This window comes from Lates calcarifer, linkage group LG4 (assembly GCF_001640805.2).
Source record: "Lates calcarifer isolate ASB-BC8 linkage group LG4, TLL_Latcal_v3, whole genome shotgun sequence".
Taxonomy (NCBI): Eukaryota; Metazoa; Chordata; class Actinopteri; family Centropomidae; genus Lates; species Lates calcarifer.
The window spans coordinates 8,658,118-8,679,696 of record NC_066836.1 but is presented as its reverse complement, the minus strand read 5'-3'; the positions used below and the strand labels follow the sequence as shown (position 1 = coordinate 8,679,696).

The 21,579-nt window shown below is 40.0% G+C and overlaps 1 protein-coding gene across 6 annotated transcripts in view; it reads right to left on the bottom strand.

Annotated features, from left to right (window-relative positions):
* Nucleotides 1-21,579, bottom strand: part of pde1cb (phosphodiesterase 1C, calmodulin-dependent b) — an 87,601-nt gene that overhangs the window by 40,760 nt on the left and 25,262 nt on the right. The window contains exons 1-2 of one of the 6 annotated variants that reach the window (XM_051069931.1): nucleotides 15,981-17,710; nucleotides 11,285-11,311 (exon numbers count right to left, since the gene is read on the bottom strand). The exons of 4 other annotated variants lie outside the window; for them this stretch is intronic. In XM_051069931.1, the coding sequence (XP_050925888.1) occupies nucleotides 11,285-11,311; nucleotides 15,981-16,081 (128 nt within the window). In that variant the 5' untranslated portion in view covers nucleotides 16,082-17,710. Of the gene's footprint in view, nucleotides 1-11,284; nucleotides 11,312-15,980; nucleotides 17,711-21,579 lie in introns of those variants that run through there. One more of the 6 variants, XM_051069932.1, reaches the window with a different exon arrangement.

Below are 21,579 nucleotides of genomic sequence, written 5' to 3'. Positions count from 1 at the left end.
TAACTGAGGTAAATAAACAACAATAGAAGTGGCAGGTGCACAGAGAGGGCAAACCACATGAGTAATTCTTGACATTTAGTGACCACAGTTGTATTAATGGTAACTGGAAAAGTGTTCAGGGCTTGGATTTTTCTTTTTCTTCACTGGACAAGTCTCTGACCATTTTTCAAATGATAATGCAGCATACACATATAATCATTTGGGATATGCTTGTTTATGCGGACAAATTGTGCTGTAACGTAAAGAGTGTTTTGGTCTGGAACTTCATTAATGCAAAAGACAACTGACATTGACTGAGATGATTGCATGTGGACACAATACAGATATACAGTGTTTTGATACCAGTCCTTTCATTCTGTCCTTTTGTCATTTTCCCTTTCAAAACGATTTCATTTTTACCAAAGAATAATAGTGAGTAGAAAAGAAGGGGAAATAGTCATTCCACCAAAACCAAAAAGATCCCTTTAAGCCATCGTGATGAAATACTGAATGTCTCCATCAAACACCAGGGTTACCAAAATTAGCATTCCATTTATGACTCAATTAGGCTTCATTATGTTCAACAGGAACAAACAGCAGTGTGGAGATGAGAGGATTAGTGAGACTCCTCTCGCATCCTCATGTCTTTGATGCTAAAGGCCACTTATTTACTTCAGATTGTCAGACTGGGAAAGGAGGTCTCAGTTAAGACACATCCAGTTAGATGAGAGGCTCCTGAGGTGTATACTACAGTAGACCCCCAACCCCCCACCCACGCTCCACACAAGCACAAACACATACACACACACACACAAAACCCCATTCATAAATTGACAGTAATGCAGTTTACATCCCGATCTTTCTAGTTGTGTCTACGTGTATCTTAAGGGGAAATAAAAAGCCTTAAATTGAATGATTTAAAAACATCTGTCTTTAGGCCTGTCAGTACTAGAGTAGAATTACTTCATCTTGGTATTATGTGTATACTGAATCTCAATTACTCCCCTGTCAGGAGTCTATGGAGTCTGTATATGGAGTCATGGTTTAGTCATTTTAGACCTTTTGGTGGCCTCTTACTCTCTCATTTTTAGCACTGGCCTTAACATTACACACAAAAGTCAAAGTGCTAACTGGAACCAAAAATGTTTTTTCAGATTGATGCCATAGAAGAACCATTTTTAGTTCCACAAAGATGAGGATGATTCACACCACGTTACAGTTTTCTAAACCACGCAGGTGCTAAGAGACACCGTATCAGTTTGTGCATCAGTACACATGCACAAACTAAAAACACATTCTTGAGATGAGGTGCCTCAAAGAACCAAATTTGTTCTCTCTGTTGTGACTTTTCTCATTGAGCAGTTTAAACATTATCCACACCTCCATCCATCATCTCCACTCATCCTTCATTTCTCTTTAGCAATTTATTATTGGTCTCCTGGGTTGGTAAGTTGACAAAGCAATGCATAGGGTTAAATGCTATCTCTAAGTCTGTGTGTGCGTGTCCATTCATGAAGGGAAGGTACAAATGGAAAAAATACATAGTGAGTGATTCTGCACCAAAGCAGTATTTGTCTGGAACTGAAGAACTGTGGTAGCAGCACAACAATCCCACTACTTTCTGGGGGGTTACTGCTATCCTAAAACTGTATACACTTCACCTGTATGTGGACTGTAGCTGGTTTAGATCTTTTAAATTATGCTGAAAATCCATTATTTGTATTTTGTATTTCATCATCATAATTCATAAAAAGTAACAGCTTCCAACATGGCAAGATGAAATCATTTCAGAATCATCATCTTGGCAGGAGAGCAAAACATGTGTGTCTGTCGCACTATGTTAGGACTTGAAGTAAATGTGACTGAGGAAGTGAAGAATATGAATGACTGATATAATTACTAAAGCAAACCATGCAGTCCGCATGAATTTGTAACAGTGAACTATTGTGCTGAAAGTTTATTATCTCGAAGGGATGTTTAGTTCAGCATGTCCGAAAGAGCGTTAAAAAACACAGTGACAGAAAACAGAGACCTGACTGCATCACTGCCGAGAATCCCTGCATTCCTCTTAGATTATCATCAAGTAAACACTGGTAGGTTTACCCACACTTACACATTTATATATAAACAATTAATGCATTATCACACATACACAATCACAAGAAGCAGGTCTGATGAATTCCTGCAAACTTGACAACACAGTTGAAGTGTTTATTCATCGTTCCATACGTGACAAAAGAGCTTTCTACCGAGTGACAAACAACAACAACACGTTTCACTTCACAATGCTAAATCCCTCACTGTCCACTGTTGACATAACAAGCTGCAAAGCACCACATCACTAATCAAGCCATTATCTACTTGGCTACTATCCAGTAGTGGCTGAAAGCTTCATTCAAAAAAACAAAAAAAAGAAGTTCAGTTACTGCTTTTAATCTACTTTTTTGGTTTACCTGTAGGAATATGTCAACAGATAAAACATCAGACAAGCTGCCAAGTTAGATCCACTCTCACCAGCAGATTAAGTAAAAGGAGTGGTTACAACTACAATAAAAGCATCAATATAATGTACAAATAAGACAAACCAATATATTGGCCCTGCAGTAAACACTTCAGTTTTTGGCCTGATAATGTAGAATTTTGCTGGCAGAGAATTGTTGATTCAGTTTTATTACACTTCCTATCCCCCAGCAGTTGCGGGACAAAATATTAAGCTCATACTGGCAGTACTGGATTGGATAGATTTTTGCGGCCGCTAGCCACCAGACCAAATATTCCCCCATAATCATTCCAGTTCATTATTAATATCCAAGTGAGGCTTCACATCCAGTCTTTTTCTGTGATACACTGCATGAGGACGTGTCTGTGTAAGCAACTGTACACCAAGCTTTATTTTTTCCTCTGCTTAGATGAGGCTCTGCTCCAGACTGTTATCTGCCTTGTTCCATCAGTCAGAGTTCATTTTGTGGGTACTCAGGTTCTCTACAGTCCATACTTCCATAGCACTAGAAAGTTCAGCACATATAAACCTTGCCTAGATCAATCTCATGCATTCTTCCTAGTTTTATCCATCTCTGCTTTAGCAAGGAAAGCCCATTTTGCAGACATGGTCTTTCACATTGGTTATGACAGAGACTGTGGGCCACGGAAAGTATTTGAATACACTATATGTGAGGTCTGCGATTCCCACTAGAGCCGAAATGACTGGGTTAGGTGGAGATGAATGAGCTGAGGTGATAGATAGCTGAATGGAAAGAAAAACACACACAGATACACACACACACAGAGAGCTGCTGGGCATCACACATGAGTACACACACATTCAGCATACAAAACACTAGAGGATGAATGCTGCCTCTTCTTCACATTCTCACACAGTGTGACCAAATATTTTCTCTCTCTCTCTCTCTCTCTCAAAAACACAAACAGACACAGAAACACACATACACACTCACGCACACGCACAGACATTCCTGCTCTGTCTCTTCGTCCACCTGTGGTAATACCCTTTGGGCAAACAGCCCAAACAGCAGGGACCAGGGCGGAGGTGGGATGGAGAGGCGCGGAGGGGTGGTTGGAAGGAGAGTGGATATAAACAACCAGATTAAAGAGACAATCCACACCATAAATCTGCAATATTATCTGCTGTAGGCAGGAGGAAGGGGAAGCCTCATGAGCTGGGCTGGCACCAAGAAAGCCTGTGACGTTTATGTTCTCATCTCTGCCATAGCCTCAACTTAGGATAAAAGCCTATCATTTAGGCTTTGTAATCAATCTTCAGAATAGCAATGCACTTAGCTCAGTAATGTATTTTGGAGGTAGGCAAAGAGGGAGAAAATAATCAGTGTAGAAGCCTTTAGCTGCAGAATGAAAACACAGCACTTGTGCATACAGTAATCTTAGGACATTGCTTTAAGATAAGCAAAAAAAAAAAAAAAAAATCAATTTGAAAGCAACTTGCCTCATTGTATGCAGCTATTGAGGGGTATTGTTTGGCTTGAATGGAAAATCTATCCCAAGCAGCTGTTTGTTTATGCACATGTCACATATGTGCAGGAATTGTACATTAAAGAATGTGTTTTTAGTTTGTGCATGTGTACTGATGCACAAACTGATACGGTGTCTCTTAGCACCTGCGTGGTTTAGAAAACTGTAACGTGGTGTGAATCATGCTAACTGGGGCGGTTACCTCGGGAAAAGAAAGGAGCACCTGATGTGGAGGAAAAGGGGGGAAAAGAGTGGTGGAGGGAGGATCAGTTTAGAAGAATGTAATTAGCCAAAGCTTGGAGACTCATTTGAGCCGGGCAATTACCCCTATAACCATCAGGTAGTAAGAGAGAGGAGGAGATAGGATAATGGGAGGAAGAAGGAGGTGAAGGGAGATCGAAGCGTGATCATCAATGTATCTGGGCTGTAAACCACAATAAGAAAACAAACCACAAATCACAACATTTTCTTCAAAAAATCAAAATGTAGTGGCTTCATATGAATCCAAAACTGATAAATTCACCGCTGCTTTTGGCTGTGTTGTGCACAAAATGCAGACAAAAACTGGTACACACCCACCAAACCCAAAAACCAGCCACAACTCATCACCTCAACTAGAAAACAATTGCAGAAGAAAGCAAGTCGCTAATAGCTGAAATTGAGGTCTTGGGGTCCCACAGCTTGACTGCTTTCTGTCCAAACCCCAACAGACTGAAATGAACAGATACCTCTGTTTTTAATCAAAACTGCTCTGTTAACCAAGTTAATCCAGACACTCAGTCTGAATAGTTTACTCCTTGGATTACAAGAGACTAAGTAAGTAGGTGGCATTTCACGATACAGCTACACTCATTATACCCACAGTGATAAAATGGCAAAACTGTTCTATTCATTGCTATCCTTTAGAAATTTGGATATTTCCTTATACATATTTGGTGAAATCATCAGTCCTAAATGGTGATGATTCTCCACTAGTCAGTGTTTTTCTTCTTTCACTCCATGCAATACTTTTAGCTTGACAAAAAGAAAAGTAGATTTTTTGAATATGGATGATGCATAAAGACTGAGTTTTCAGTTTGCCAATTACTTGCTAAAAGCTTTAAAAAAAAATCTCTTTATCAGCATAATCTCAAGACTTGTATTTCTTTTCTTTCTTCTGCTATTCAGTGTACAACTTGTTGAAAATAGGTGGACCACATAATAGTATGACTGATGTTTTTCTAATTGTTTTGTGTTTAGTTGATATTTGATATATAGAAGCAGGTGCATTTCCATCTGTGTTTGTATGCATAGTTTCAATTAGCAAATTACTAGTCCATCTAGTCCATCAATAAAACCAAATTACAACAGAGTGCATTGGAAACAGACTTTGTGAATAAATCACGATGCTCATGAAGCAACAGACCTTTAACTTCTCTGAAGAGAAGCTGCAGATGAAAAAAAATCCAATTTATGTAGGCTTCCACACTTTTTCATTTTTCAGTCTGAGACTAGTGCTCTTTTAACTAAGTCATTTCAGTTGAAATTCGTGCTGCACTTGGATGGAAGCCTACAGAAGAACAGAAACAAAACTACATCACTAACCACTACAGCAAATACTATTTACAATAATGGTAAGAATTTTCATTTTTGCACCCATTTTATATTATAATCTTTCCTAATGAATGAAATGTGTGGTAATAAACAGTGTTTAAAGTGAGGATGTGCCTCGATTGAGCCTGAAGTAGCATCTGTGTTTTTAAATTTTCTTTTTAATAGCAAACAGTGTGCATCATCGTAACTATTTTAAATTAATTATCTGTGCACATCATTATCTTTATTGCCGCTCCAATTTCTGCTCCTTATTGCTCGAGAGACAATTATTTGTTTTGTTTTGTGAGACATGATTGTGCTTGTTCCAGTAGCCAGCTAATCCATACGTGAAACCAAATGAATCATCTCCAATAAATAGCCCAATAGCTGTGGTGACTGACAAATGGCCCCAAACCACAGAAAAAAAGAGACAGAGAGGCTTGGGTAATGGCATCTAATGGGCTGTTCTTGAAAGGCAGCCAATGCCTGGAAGATTTGCTCCCTGATTACTGACATTAACCAAAGAGTTCAATTTTCCCTCGTGACTCTCAGCCTGATGATATCTGTCCTCCTCTCCACTGCTCTTGCTCTTTTTTTCACGCTGTCAATGTGCTGATTTCCTTCATTCACTGTTTTCTCTGTCTGGTAATGTCATGCAAATGTTACTTTCTAGAGGGAAACTGCTGCCCTGCTGCACTTATGTACCAGAGCTACCTACTGTATGTACAGTGGGAAGTAAAAGTATGCCAACCAAATGGAAATACCTGGTTTTCTGCATTAAACAGTTGTAAAATGTGATCAGATCTTCATCTAAGTCTCAAGCACAGACTTGTACTTAAGCTAATAACACACAAGCAATTACAATCTTCTGTGACTTGATTGAACACACCCATTAAACATTCACAGTGCTGATGGAAAAAATAAGTGAGCCCCTGGATTTAATAGCTGGTCAAACCTCCTTTAGTATCAATAACCTTTGACAAGCACTTTCTGTGGCTGCAGTTCAGACCTGCACAATGTTTAGGGGGAATCATGGACAACATTCTTTGTGGTGTCCTGCCATGGACTCAATGCTACTCCTGTAGACAGTAGACCCGTGAACAGAGATGTGAACCAACTCCAAAGATTCCAACTTGTTTCATCTACATCTAGGGAGCAAAACTACAGGCAAACTAAAAATGAGTCAAAGTAGCTCTAACCCACAAATCCAATCTGGTTTCATTGATTGGACTTTTGTTGATGTCAATAGTCTAGAGCTTTTTCCAACCTACATGCTGAATATTTAAGTCATACTTAAAGTAACTGACCATATATTAAGAGCAATTTGCCAATAAATGAAGATCATTCCAAAGGGTTTACTTACTTTAGTTTGCCACTGAACCAATAAATGCAGAATCCTTTATTAATTTGTTTTTCACCAAAAAGTCATGACATTTTTATAATGATAGATCTAAGATAGTCTTAGAATACAGGAAGCAACACAGAAACTTTCCCAAAGATAAACAGGACAAGACCTCAATGACCTCAATGGTGGCTATCACCCTGGTGTTTTCCACTGTACTGTGATGTTTATCTGTTTCTGTAGGTGGCACTTCCTATCTTACAGATTCTTAAAATAAACCTGCCTACTACTTGGTGTTTAAATGATTAAATGTCAAGTTATTATTACAGTAAATTATGGAGAGAAGAGGCAAAGAATTTTCTAACTGAACAAGTTTTCTTCAGCTGTATCCCTGCAATGCTTCCAAGGCTGCAGTCTGAGCAAACACAGCAACCCTGGAAGAACTAAAGGAGACACAAAACTCTGATATAAACACACATGCACTCTCAACAGTGCTGGCAACTGGGCAGACTGCATAAGGCCATTTAAGGTTGGAGGTTTGCCTGGATCAGATGGCAGAACACTTAAAGCTTTTAAAAACTGGGCCAAAAGGAGTGACCACTGTAGCATATTTACAGGCTTAAGTAAAAGCCTTTCATTCATTGTTGTTTTCAGGCCGGGGAATACAAAGAGATACACAAACCATCTACTAGTTGCTTTGAAAGTGAACAATCAGTGGTCGTTCTTGGGTGATCGATGCCTTTTTTGTAAACATACGAGAAAGTGCTGTTTTTTTCTTTCTTGGCGAGTCAATAGAATCAAATTGCTCTCTGGCACATTCAGAAGCTTAACATTAAGCAGAGATTTGTCAAAGACATAACGCTTTTTGAATCGACTGCTCACTAAACCATCCCCTGAAGATGTCCCGATCTTTATCAGGTTTAGGAAGTTTACACTCCAGCAATGCCAGCCAAACTTACCAAATATTACACACTGGATAGTCTGCATCTTCAAAGCCTTTTCTCTTGTAACTTGCTTGTCCAAGTATGTAAGCTAAGCATCATACTTCGAGCACTAAGGGTGTTTTCACACCTACAGTTAATTTGCTCTGGAAATGCATCACTACAAACCACGTGAGAACATTCACCATGCTTATTCTTCAAATGTGACTGAGACAGGAGAAAGAAAGTCCTGGTTCTAGTGCATATTTCTGCAAAAGAAACATTGCTATGCAATTTAACGTGGAGCAACAGTTACAGCTGCAACAGTTTGTGTGCGCTGCTGCATCCCAACATGCCAAGCACACCTGGGTACAGGAGCCGCTCAGCACAAATTTGGGCCAGATCAAGATCAGATTGTGTTCTCATCACAAATTAACTTTTCTAGTTTTAGTTGGTGACCAAGACCACCTCATCTCAATAGTCTTGTTGGTGCAGTTGTTTTGGTCTGCACCTATGTGCGATTAGTGTCCACACCTACCTAAACGAACCCAACCAGGGGAAAAAAGTTCAATTTAACTGGACTAAAAAGCGCAGGTTTGAAAATACCTGAAGGCTAGCACCATGTCTTCACAGGAGGCATAACATGAATGGTATGAAGCCTCAGTGCTCTGTGTTTGTCTACACAAGATGTGTTCTGGCACAGTATTGAGTCCTTTTTTTGCAGCACTCAGAGCCTGGTACAATCAAGGAAAATAGTCTTTCAGCGTACATATATAGTACATTTAACAGGGGAGTCGGAGACTATCAAGAAACAATACAAAGAGCTAACAGTAGCTCACTAAGCTAGCTAGCTATGGCTACAGTTGTCATTTCAGGCTAGAAATGAGAAATCCTTGTTTTGTCTACCTCTGTCTGAAATCAGGGATCCATGATTTTAAAAATTACTATGAATTTCAAGTGCTAAATCTGCCAGTGTGATCACTGTTAACTGCATCTGTGCTGTGCAAGAATGGAAAGCTGACAGGCGTAGCAACAGTAACTAAGGGGGGTGGGGCTTAAAACTGTCAATTGCTGAAAGAGCAGATCACAATAGTGACCATGTGATCAAAAACTGATAACCAAAATAGTAACAGGCAAACTGTCTCCTTACTACTACCACCAACCCTGCATAAAACACACAAGCACAGGCCTATACAGGCTACCTTTTATTTCTTTACAGTGTTACTTTCATCTCTCTTAACTCCTTTTCCATGCAAACCCACACTCACACAAACACTCCCCCCTATATCCCTCCATCCCTCCCCCTGTGAAGAGGGCTATCTCTCCCTCCATCTGCGTGCGTGAGGGGTTGTCCTGGTGTGTCAGTAATGACAATGTCCCAGTGTTCCTCTCTGCCAATTAGCCCGGCCGTAATTACACAGACACATATGGAGCTGTCAATCACCCGGCTCCTCCACACAGGAACTCACCCACCCAGCAGAGAGAGAGCAAGAGAGACAGAGAGACAGCCACAGAGAGAGAGAGAGTGAGAGTTTCCAGCAGCTAGCTCTATACCACTCCAAACGACCACACACTGTGCCAATAAGTAGCATGAGGAGAGTTTCGTTCAATTACTCTGACTGTGCAGCAATCCCACAGTTCACAGGAAAATGCCATGAAACAGCATTAGAGCAGCGCTTCAGAAACCTATTCTTGTTTTGATTCTCGTCTTTTCGTTTGTGGAAAAGTTACAATTTCCTATTTGCTAAGTTAACACAATTTGTGCCAATGCATTCTTCAGACTGATGCAGAACTCATTGATTTAATTGGTGTTCGTCAATTGTTTTTAGAATTACGTCATTTTCGATATGCTGTTATGTGAAAATTATGAGGGAAAATGGTTGGAAAAAACAGTAAGTAAAACAAAAACTGAGAAGCTACTGTGTTGTTAGGCACATTTATCATCCATTTTGCCTTGAAGGGATAAGCCTGGTGATATTCAATATGTTCCTCATTGTTAAAAAATCCCATGAAATGAGCAAAACCAACACTGAACTGATCCTACAAACTAAGTATTTCCTGAGGAGCAATAGCTTATTCCTTTGTGCCATACCGCTTCATTGTTGTCCAAAAACTAATAAAAACACATGAATGAGCCACACTGTTGTGACATGTGACATGTTATCATGAACATAAGCGGGTAGTTAATTTTGAGTCAATCCCATATACACCTTCTGCTGCTGCAAATACTCCTAATGTGCATTAATTTGCAAATGAAAATAGTCCCTAACAAAAAAATAAAAAAGTGTTTGAGCAACATTCAACAAAACAACTAATGCGAGTTCCACAGAGACTGACACCAGACACACTGTTGGTTTTGGTATTTTGTCTTCAGCAGTGGGAATTTCACCGAGAAGTAGAAAAAGTGTCATCTGTGTGATCAGGTTGAAAATTAAATGCATTTTATATCCCGCTGTTGATTTTTCGAGTCAAGTGTTTCTTGAAAATGTCTGCCAAACAATTTGTTCTGCATGACAAATAAATGTAGACAACAGGTTTGTAAAGTATTACCATCAACGTAATGGTGGTGCTGTCTGAATCGTATCATACCTGACACATTGGAATACAAAGGTTGTTTTTTGTCATTTGTAAATGCGTTTCAAATGTTTCAGTTTTACAGGGTCTCTGGGGTCCCAAGGCCATAAAATATGAAAATATGTCCTTTGCATCAGAAATAAATCATCACGGGGAAGCTGAAAAGAATAATGAAGGACACTGATGGCATGCTTCAGATCAATACAGAAATATCTTTAACAAGTGATGCTTTAACCTACATTATCCATTCATCCAGTGGCATTAATTAATCTGTGCTTTCACCCTTGCAAATAAATGCATTCAAGTCCCACTTAATAGAGAGCCTGATTTCCCCAGAGCATCTCCACTACAAAACTAAACAAATGAAAGTTTCATAATGACGAAGATAACATGCATAGCACTAAAGTTATTCGTCAAGCTTTCTCGTTCTGAGATGTCTGTGGTTCCCAAACATCTGTGTCATCATAATTTCTATCCATTAGAGTGCCAGTTATCTAGTAATGACGATGAGTTGACACTTGAATCAACACGAGAGAGAGAGAGCGCGTTTATGAATGCATAGCATGACAAGGTGTGTTTCGCTTGTTCGGCTAAGATCTGTGACCCTCAGGAATGGAGGTGGAAAATAATGATAATAATCATAGCAAAAATAATAACAACTTTTATTCAAACTGCACTTTCATAAGAGAGTTACAAAGTGCCCTTTTCAAGATGAGCAATGCTGAATAATGAGGAAAGAAAACAAAAAGATAAGAGCATGTCCATGTGGTCCAGTGATACAGGCAAGTGGGAGGAACAGAGGGAGAGTATCAAGAGACAACGCAAGAGGAGGGGGAGGAGGTGGGGATGAATAAGAAGGAGGGTTAATGAGGAGAAGGAGGAGGTCCAGAGTCCCAGCAGCAAGTCTTACCTCTGGGACGTCTTCTTGTACTTGCGCCTGCCAGAGAAAACAAACACTGATTGAAATGTTACTCTGGTGATCTACAGTATGTTTTCTATTTAACATATTTAACTTAGAAAGACTGAAATAAATGACATTGGGCCTCATTCAAGAACCACCTGTACAACAACTGTGTTGTAGGCATGTCCGAGTGATCTAAGAGAATTTGTTGCATCCAAAATTTTCTCTTAAGTATAAATGAAGTTACTTCCCATCTGTCGTAGAGGAATATGCTTCCTAAGCAGCGGTACTACAGGGCAGTCTGGGCACTACACAGAGTCACTATCAGAAAGTAACAGGCCGGGGCTAACTGGTTAGCATGCTAACTTCAGAAGAAGAAAAGATGTGACAGAACTAGAAGCAAAACATTGCAGTTGCTTTCCACTGCTGGAGACAGCTCTTGGTGAATAAAGTAATGAATGATTCTGAACTTGCAATCTTACCTCTAGACTGGTAAGTAAACAGCTATGCAGCCATAGCAAAACTTTGCTGTGAAAGTAATATTCTGTTCAACATATCATCATCTATACAGCCTGTCTACTGATGAGTTGAAATAAGCAATTTAGGACAAGTCTGGTGAATCCAACTAGCAACACTGACAAGAAAACCTCAAAAGATAATGAAGGAGAGTTTTAGAAGACAACAAAAATATTCTTGTATGAGGGCCAATGTGTCTCTGACAACAGACATTATTACAAAAAATAAAAGCAAGCAACCAGAAGAACACTACTGGATCAACTGTGGATTTATTGCAATTACTTGTAAATAAGAAAAGGTCTCTTGATTGTAGTGTTTATTTACTTTTGTATTTCTCAGCAGTCATATTATTTAGTTGTGTTACACATGCACAGTACATAAAAAAATTCAAATGCTTACAATCACTTATGTAGATGAGGGATTTAAGAGAGGCATAATGATATGCAAAAAAGCATGCATACACACACACACACCACTCCACCGCTGACATCCCACCTACTTTACTTTTGCACACACACACTAGGAACCTACACAGTCGCATTAAAACACACCTACTATCAGTTGTCCTAACATTTGGCCTAAAACACACCCACACCTCCAGAGTGACGAGTGAACAGCATGGCTCTAAAAGCTAAATTCATACAACACACACTTAAGGCACTCAGAGAAGCAAAGTGGAGGGAGGGATGGACCCACTGCCATTTGACTACAGACATGAATTTAAATTCCAGTCAGGCACAATTCACAGCACTTAGCTTGATTTGTTTCTCAGTCATTTTCTGTATCAATCTTTCCTGGAGCTTGGCGTAAAACTGCAAGCTAAGGAAGTTAGTCTCTGTAAAGAGATGTTAAGAGCTCCCGCAAGAGAAGTGAAAGATTTAATCAATCACTTGGGGTCCATCCAGCAATTAAAATTAAAAAGACTCCAGGTATCACAGTCAGATGCTTGTCTTAGCGAGTATTGGGAGTTTGAAACAGAGAATATATAATACAAAGAAAGAGTTTTAAGGAAAGGATAGAGACAGACAAATAAAGATGAACCAACAATATGAAAACTAGAAGGTGAGAGTGAAGCAACAGCATTGATATTTACTTGTTTCCTCACCTCCTCTTCTATCCTTTGTACACACTTTTGACCCCTCCCCCCTCTCACAGAGCTTGCTTTACATCCAGATGTGTGTGTGTGTGTGTCAACAACATAGAGCTTCTTCTAATTAGTGGGCTTTAATGCAATGTCCTCTGCATAATAAGGATGTGGGCAGAAAGGGGTCACGGAAATTCTGTAAATGTAATTATTAAGGTCACAGAGAAGTTACTTACCAAAATCTAACCTTGAGTAAAGTACATTTTTAAATTGCTGGCTTTTTTGTGTGTGTGTATTGACAGTGGTGGAGGAAGTATTCGGATCCTTTACTTAATGCCATAATGTAAAGATAATCCATTACAAGTAAAGGTCCTGCATTGGAAATGCTAGTTAAATAAAAGCAGTAAAAGTAATGCAGAAAAATGGCCTCATGCAATATTATACATTATATCATTAGATTATTCATGTACTAATATGTGAGCAGCATTTTACTGTTGTAGTGTTGTTGTATTAATCTAATTTGTAATATTTTATTCACTCTAGGGCTATCACTTCATTGATTAATCTGCTGATTATTCTCTAGATTAATCAATTGACTTACTGGTTCATAAAACTACAGAGAAATGCCATCACAGTTACTCAGATCCTTAAAGTAATTATGAGGGCTTTTTACCCTGATAGATAATCAAAATAGTTGCGGATTAATAAATTTTTATATGATTGTGACATGGAGAGAAAATGTAAATGTAAATTAACACTACCTACAGTTTGCACTTTAGTACAGTACTTGAGTGGATGTACTTAATTACTTTCAATCACTGTTTTTGGATTATTTTCTTTTATTTAAGTGATCAGTTCACCTTGACCCTCCTTGGGCCATATGTAAGTTGCCCTTAGGGGAGCTCTTTGTGATGAACTGTTGATCAAGTGATTAAATAATTCATTGATTTTCATTAATCAGTGGGTGACGGAGAGGTCTGGTCTGTCACAGTGATCTAATTTATTAATGGAAATCCAATGGAATCCATTCACTGATGCAAAAACATAAAGGGGCCATTTGTCAGAGGGAAGTAATAAAACACAACATGCTGTTCATGCCTTGATCAGTGGATGTCACCAGGCTTTAGACTGCATCATTGAAGGTTGAGCAGAGGGAGAACTGTCCAGAGTAAATGCTCCCCCTGCCTATCCATGGATGATTGGTGTACTCTGTGGAGTACACTGTGCCAGAGAGAGTGCTGTGATAGCCATCCGGCGCACACACGCACTAACACACACAAATCATACAGCTGCCAAACAAATCTCCCAGGATAAGCTGGCAGCACATACAGTAAATGTCACCAAGCTGCGGCATACACACTCAAACACACATTCAATCTATATCATCCACAGGAGCACATGCACGGTCAACCTTTCCTGGTAACGCACACACACACACACACATATAAATATATATAAACACTGCACGCTGTCGATCCCTCCCTATTAAACACACAACATACACTGTGTGAAGCGTCAACATCTGTGGGGGCTGCCTGTCAGTTGGAGCTCCCTCTCTTCAGACAGAGGCTCTTTGTGAGATTAAAGGCTAATGTGATCTCTGACACGCAACAGGGGCCCTCAGAGCACCCAGCAGACTGCAGTGTAGCTTTAATGAAAAAAAAAAGTACTAGGCCCCTGTTACATTCATCTGGCTCACTATCCATCAAATATCCCAAAAGACAGATGGTTATGATAGGAAATTTATGACGGTGACCAAATGGAAGAGACAATGAAGCCACCCGAGGAAACTAAATGTGGCAGAGGACGATGGTGGAGGGGACTGCGTATTGGGCTTCTGGCACAGAAACAGTGACTAATCATGGGACAATAGAAATACCATGACATGAAAATAACTAAAAATAAATTAGAGTGATGAGAGAGGAGAGGAGAGCTGATAGATGAACTCCAGAAAATCGTGAGCAGCCCCATGCACGGTTCATTCACTCAGTCGTCGTCTGTGGTGCAGTAGGAAACTGCATTTCATTCAGACCTCCAGCAGTAACATTTAAGATGTCTTTTTTCCCTAAACACAACCCCCCCCCCTCCTCCAGCAACACCACTGTCTCCTCCCCCTGCTGAGAAAGAATGATGAGAACTGAAAATGGATAAGAGAAAAAATTCTCACTTCAACCTGGATATATACTGCATGAGGCTTTCTTCTCAGGGCGAAAGGTCACAGAGGTGTTGATTAGCTGGTGGATGTGAGAAAGTAATGTTGAAGTATTGGGTTTTTTTAAAGGGAAGAAAATGAGAGAAATTAGGGATGCGAGGCTTGAGAAGGTTTTTGTAATTTAAAGAGAAATAGCATCGGTGCATGGCAGGTTCAAAAACACAATACATAAGCAGACAAATCTTCCTCTGACTCGCTGACACACCCAAAAATACACAAATGAAGTCATTCAAGTCTAAATTTATAGTCTTCTTGCGTCAAAATCTTACATAAACAACAGGTGTTTACTGCGTGTCAGATGAGACATGCAATGAAAAGGGCATTAACATCTGGTTGGCAGTGAGAGTAGCAGCAAAGCAATTTTCCTGCACCTTAAAAACCAAGTACTTAAGTGACTTCAATAAACATGTTTTTCTGCATCAAGGCTGCAAGTGTGAGCAGCCCTCCTTGCTCTCTCTTCCATGGTCACCACTTCAGTTCTGATGTGCCTTCTTTTTCTTTTCCTCTGTCCAGTAAACAAACCATTCAAAATAGTTCAAAGGAAGTAGCTCAGAGCTGTTCTGTTTGGTTTGAGCAATTCCAATCTCTCTGTGCTTTTCTTGCTATTTTAGGTCTACACAGTCTTTTCTCTTCCACTCTTCTTCTCCCATACACTGACACACACACACACAGACACACACACAATGCGACTGACACACACTCTAAACAAAATCAGTGTGAGGTGATCAAAACCAGGCTTTTATTATGACAGTCAAGCTCTTTCCTGTGTCCTTCCTGCAGGTTTTTATCAGGATTAACATACATGGTTGGTTCAAATATACATGCAGAGGCACACACATAGCATTGCTTCACAAAGACACTTGTTGAAGAGAATAAAAAGTAGATATACTTACAGTCCCCGGAGCCTGAGCCAAATCTTTTCAATCTGTTCCGGCTGGAGGTACTTGAGGGCAGTGCTTTCAAACTCCTCGATCTCTTTGGTTGGTGACTCCATGTCAGAGACTCTCAGAGTTCCAGATGAACAAAAAAAAAAAAAAAAAAAAGGAAAAAAAAAAAGTTTAATCCCTCTTAAGTGTGAGCGTTGAGGAAGACGCAGCAACCGAGCAGAGAGAGGTTACTATGTGGTGGAACCCAGGATGTGACCGAGGCTTCCCCTTTCTTCATTCACATTTGCACCCACAGCTGCACCAGACTGGCCGTCATCCTTCCTTTTTCTCTCTTTTCCCTCCTGTTTATGTGTGAGAGAGTGTGTGACTGAAACTCAATAACAGTGCAGTGCTCAAGTGGCTGTGACAGTCGTGGAACAGCCCAACTGTACCTCTTTCCGCTCTCCCTCTCTTGTCTCTCTCTCTCTCTCTTTCTCTTTTTCTCTCTCTCTCTCTCATTCGCTCACTTCTCTCTTGTGCGAGCGCAGGGGTCCTGGAGCCGTGCCATGCTCTCCCAGCAACAACGGGATGCAGACGGCAGGGCAGCGCAATCCGGGATTAACGCTCACTACAGAGCTCTCCACACAAGAGGGAGGGGGAGAGAAACACCACCAGTCAAAGAGAGGGAGGAGTCTGGCTGATAATGAGAAACCATGTTCTGTTTCATCCACTGGAAAACCAGATGGAGTGAGGCAGGAAAACGAGCAGGGATGGAGAGGAGCAGGAGGAGGACGAGACCTTTCGGAGAGGAGATGACGAAGGTGTGAGTGCCCTGGATTACTGAGGGAAAATCCCCGGTTGAAGTTGGTTTGGTTTAACCCCTAATTCATACACATTTACACACATTTCCTTATTTCATCAGGAATGTAAAGGTGAAGGTCGTCAAGCAAACACTGACTTCATCAAAGCTGTCGACAGCTTTTATCTATAATATATTCATCTCAAAATGCTAATAATACATTTGCTGTACAGCATATTAAATGTCATGCCAGAGAGGATTAAATAGCGTGCAGACAGTGCATTGACACTGATTTGACTGAGATTACTCTGATCCATTGAGCGCATTCAGGACCGTTCTATATTCAATCCCCTGGAATACAAGCATTGTAACACATACAGTATTATTCTCTCTGTTTCTGTTTTTCTTGCTCGCTCTGACATACACACAACATACTACAGCATCCAAAGGTCCACAGTGTTGTCCTCTACATTTCCATGGGCAAAAATGTCCTTTCTGCTTCATTTGGTCAGATCATGTGGCCGTTATCAGGCATATTTCAAAACTGTTAAATGATACCCACAGCCATATAAAGCCATCACAACGTGCCAGTTCCTGCATAATATTATGTGTTATGTTCCTTCCTTAATGACAGCCTCATCAGTAATTACATACAAATGCAGTAGATGCCTAGTGCTGAATATTCTGGTCATTTTAATCCTAATAAACCTTATCATAAACATGATTTACTGAGAGGCCAGCTCACTGGTAGTGATTTCAACATTTTCTATCTGCCTGACCAGAGATACTGCATTATATTACTATGCATTGTATGCTGCAAATATATTCTGTACAAACATAATCAAACTTTCTGATCCTCCTCTACTGCTTTCTTATTTCTTCTACTTATTATTCTCCTTCTTAGCTAGCTCCTAGCTCACTGAATGTCTACTAAAAAGCCATGAGAACATACAGTTTTCTTCTCATTGACTGCAAGTCCAAAACTTGCAAGGATGACTCAGCCCAGTGACCCCCCACTTCCCCCCACCCCACCCCCGTCTGAGCCCCTTACCATACTCTCAGGTCTTTCAATTACTTGATGCAGGATGCAGGGATAATGCCAGGGCACCACCTCAAAGAGGCCCCTGCTTTCATCTGCTGAGATGGGTCCTCGGTGAGGAGGGAGGAGAAAGGTTTGCCTGAGTGCCATGTTCTCTTCAAAGGCGCACTTATCTATGTCTCTTTCCCCCTTTCTGTCTTTGGCCTTCGGTTTCTTTCTCTTTCTGGCTGCCTTTCTTCAATCCACTCTTCATCACTGTGTCACTTTGCCCTCCCTTTTGTGGAGGTATGCTGGCCCCTGGGAGATTTCAAGTTGACAGGTCATCTTGAGGGGAAACCACGACAGTAACTTCACATTTCACATTACTTGCTGTTCACAGGTTTACACCCCAGGGACCTGATGTACCATGTCATCTGTATGTCTAAGTGTGACACTGAACAAGGATGTGCCTGGTGAGAAAGGTTCTGTAAAATTTGATGCAAAAACTGGGAAGGTCAGTGTTTACGTGGAAAAGGAAAAATACAGAGTAAGAAGCAGCATTTACAAATTTACAGTAGATGAGTCTTGATTGGAGGCTATAGGAATCTGATAGTACAATCTGTGTGTGGGAAGAGAAGAAGAAATGTCACCCCTTACTAAAGGTCAGTTCTCCAATTATCTCTATCCCATCACCACACAAGACCACCAGAATTGGACAATCGGGTTCTTGTTTGGTTTTGTTTGTTGTCCAATACCAAGAGTTTTAGTCAAAATAATATGGTCATGGTTAGGGAAAGGTTGTGGTCATGTGGCAAACAGTTAAAGTGTTGGTGTGCTTCAAATGATGTACCTACAAGGTTGCTGAAGAACCTCTAAAACCCTTGAACACAGGTGTATCTGAAGAGAAGGACAATTCGACATTCACATACACTTTGGTTAAGGTTGGGAAAAGTTACAGGAAGTAGAAAAGTAAAATCATTAATTACATTAATGTGACAGCTACACTGCCATTCCCCACCATGACCCCCTCACCCCTACTGTTCATAACATGAGGGGCACACTTCACCTCGCACTGAATGTTAAAATTGCATGTATGTAGCGAAGTGTGGAATCATCTAGTGTGTATACTGATGTGGCTCTCAATTTGACTGCCTGACAACTTCAACACTACAACATTTTTAATTACACTATAAGCAATAAGCTCTAACAATAAACTCTAATATAATTCTAAAGGCTCAAAGAGAAAATATTTATAGCATCTCACATTCACTTGAAAACAAAAACTTGATGCATGAAATAGCAGGATCAAGAATGCAGCCTTGTGCAGGGGGATGTGGCCTCTAGCCTTTGTACCTGAGGAATCTCAGAGAATACTTTAATTACATTGCCAGCTGATGAATGAAACACCTTACGGGAAAAACAGCACAACTGTGTGGGTTATTTGGATCCCTATTTTGGGAGAGGGTGATGTGATGAAATATTTGGAATTAATGGTGGTCTTTTACTTGTTGATCATTTCTAAATTATATGTTATTGTTACAAAGGAATCTGGCTGCAAAACAGAGATTAATTAGTGATTTGTAGGAGATATTCTGATACATGAAATTCAAAACAAAGCAAATAAATGATCACTATAATCATGGGTTAAAACCAAGGAGATGTAAATTTAGCAGAACATAAATATAAGCTTTGCCTTGGCGGGGGGGCTACACAACAATATTAATTGTCTGAATGAGTGATTAAGGAACTGAATGGGGTTTACACATGTAGCCAACGTTTTATTCAATTTCAAGACCGATGAACCAGCACAAGAGCCAAAACTGATTGTGTCCCTTCACATGATGATAATCAAAATATGTCCCTGATTAATTACTATCACAACAACTGCTCCTCACAAAAAAGAGCTAATGAATCAAGTCCCATGAAAATGAATTATTTGTATGACTATGACAGAGGGAGCTGCTGGAAATTAACACTCTGCTGAGGTATTCTTGTCACTATGCTCAGGCTCCCTCAAAGCTCACACATTGAAATAAAGACATTAACTGCGCCGGCCATTTGGAGGTACATGAAAAATTCAGATCTCATTTAAATTCCCAGGCAGTTCGATAAGGATATCTATGCATCAAAATAGCAAACGCCTTTGCGGTAATGACCACATTTTGGTGAGGATCATCTATCACAAAATATGATTCCCCATCTATACTTAATTTCTCTTTCTGTATTGGATGTAGTGGAAATGGAAGGATGGGTGGGAGAAATTGAGGGCATGCCGCCATCAGGCTATATTTATTTGGAGAGTGATGGAGGTGGAAAAATACCCCAGAGAAGAAACTTCCTATTACTTCATCCCCAAGAGAGATTCACACAGGTCAAAGGTGATGCATATGAAAGTGGAACTGAGGACTGAGCAGAGGAGGGAAGCAATTCAGGCTCGAGTGGCATTAAGGCACAAGGCCTTCTCTTATACCCCTGTGGTTATAAAGGTCTAACCTGTCACTGCAGCTAATGTAATCATTATTTTCCAGTACTTATATTTTGCTGACATATGTGGCATGTAAAGTAATTTACTTTCTAGTTTATGATTTAAGGAAACGTAGCACCAGACTAGCAAGAGATATACAGAATGACAGTTCACCATCAGTCCATGTAACCAGATAACTTGGTCTTTAGCTCATGATGCAACAGAAACATGAGAATTAATAATAATTGCAAAACTGATTCATTGTAATGAGATCTAATGACTCTATTTTTCAACAATATTTTGAACATATAACAACAAATCCTTTCCATATATTAGTGATGTAAGCGGGTTTACATGTTAGCATTTGGCTCAGGCTAGTGCTCAAGTAGCACTGTGCCAAAGTATAGCCTTATAGCACAGCTAGCATGGCTGTGGAGTCTTTTTCTTATTGACCAGCCTGCAGCCTCACAGAAACAACAGCACTTATCAAATACTTCTTATGGCCAATATGTTAGCAAACATTTGCCTACTTAAATTACCACTGCTTCAGTCAACACAACATTGACATCCCATTGGAGCGATGTTCCTGGCCACCTGACGGATATTAACTCCTATTTTTAGATCTAGTTTAGTCACTTTGGCTTACTAACTGCTGCAATAACCTCACTAGATTACAGTAGGCTGTCTGATCTTGTTAGCTGGCTACACTGCTTATGGTTCGGAGGGGTTAACTAAGGGTGTTAATGAGAGCTGTGGGGAAGCAACTGTATAGTCTAAATAAAGACTGGATAACCCAATCAAAGCTAAAAGCAGCTTACAAGTGTAAATAGCTCGAGTCGTTGAGTCGTAGAGTCATTGCCAACAACATAAATGTCCCTTGACTGTGCTTTTATTTCAACTTGAGTTATGATATTTGAGTTTATGCAACTGTTTTGAAAAGGATTTCATAGCCTTGAGCACTGATTTAAAAAAAAAAAAAAACATCCCAATCCTTAGCGGATAATATTAAAATTAAGTCTCACACCAAGATGGTCACTTTGCATGTAATGTTTTCAAAAGCCATTCAAAAGTCAGTGTTTATAGATTCAGGCACTTACCTCTACATGCTGAATTTCTCATTTTAACTTGTGTCTTTTGGCGGCACACCATAAAATAGTCCACAATAAATGGTGATTTCCTGTCCCAGAGTTTACTTCAGGGTCAAGGCTCAAGAAACAGCACACTCGCAGTAACTCACACCACTCAATGTGACAAACATCACAAGAAATTTATGCTGCTCAAACAAAATACTCTGCTGCTCCACCTAAAGTGCCTCCCAGCCTGTAACTGCTTCGATCCTATCATT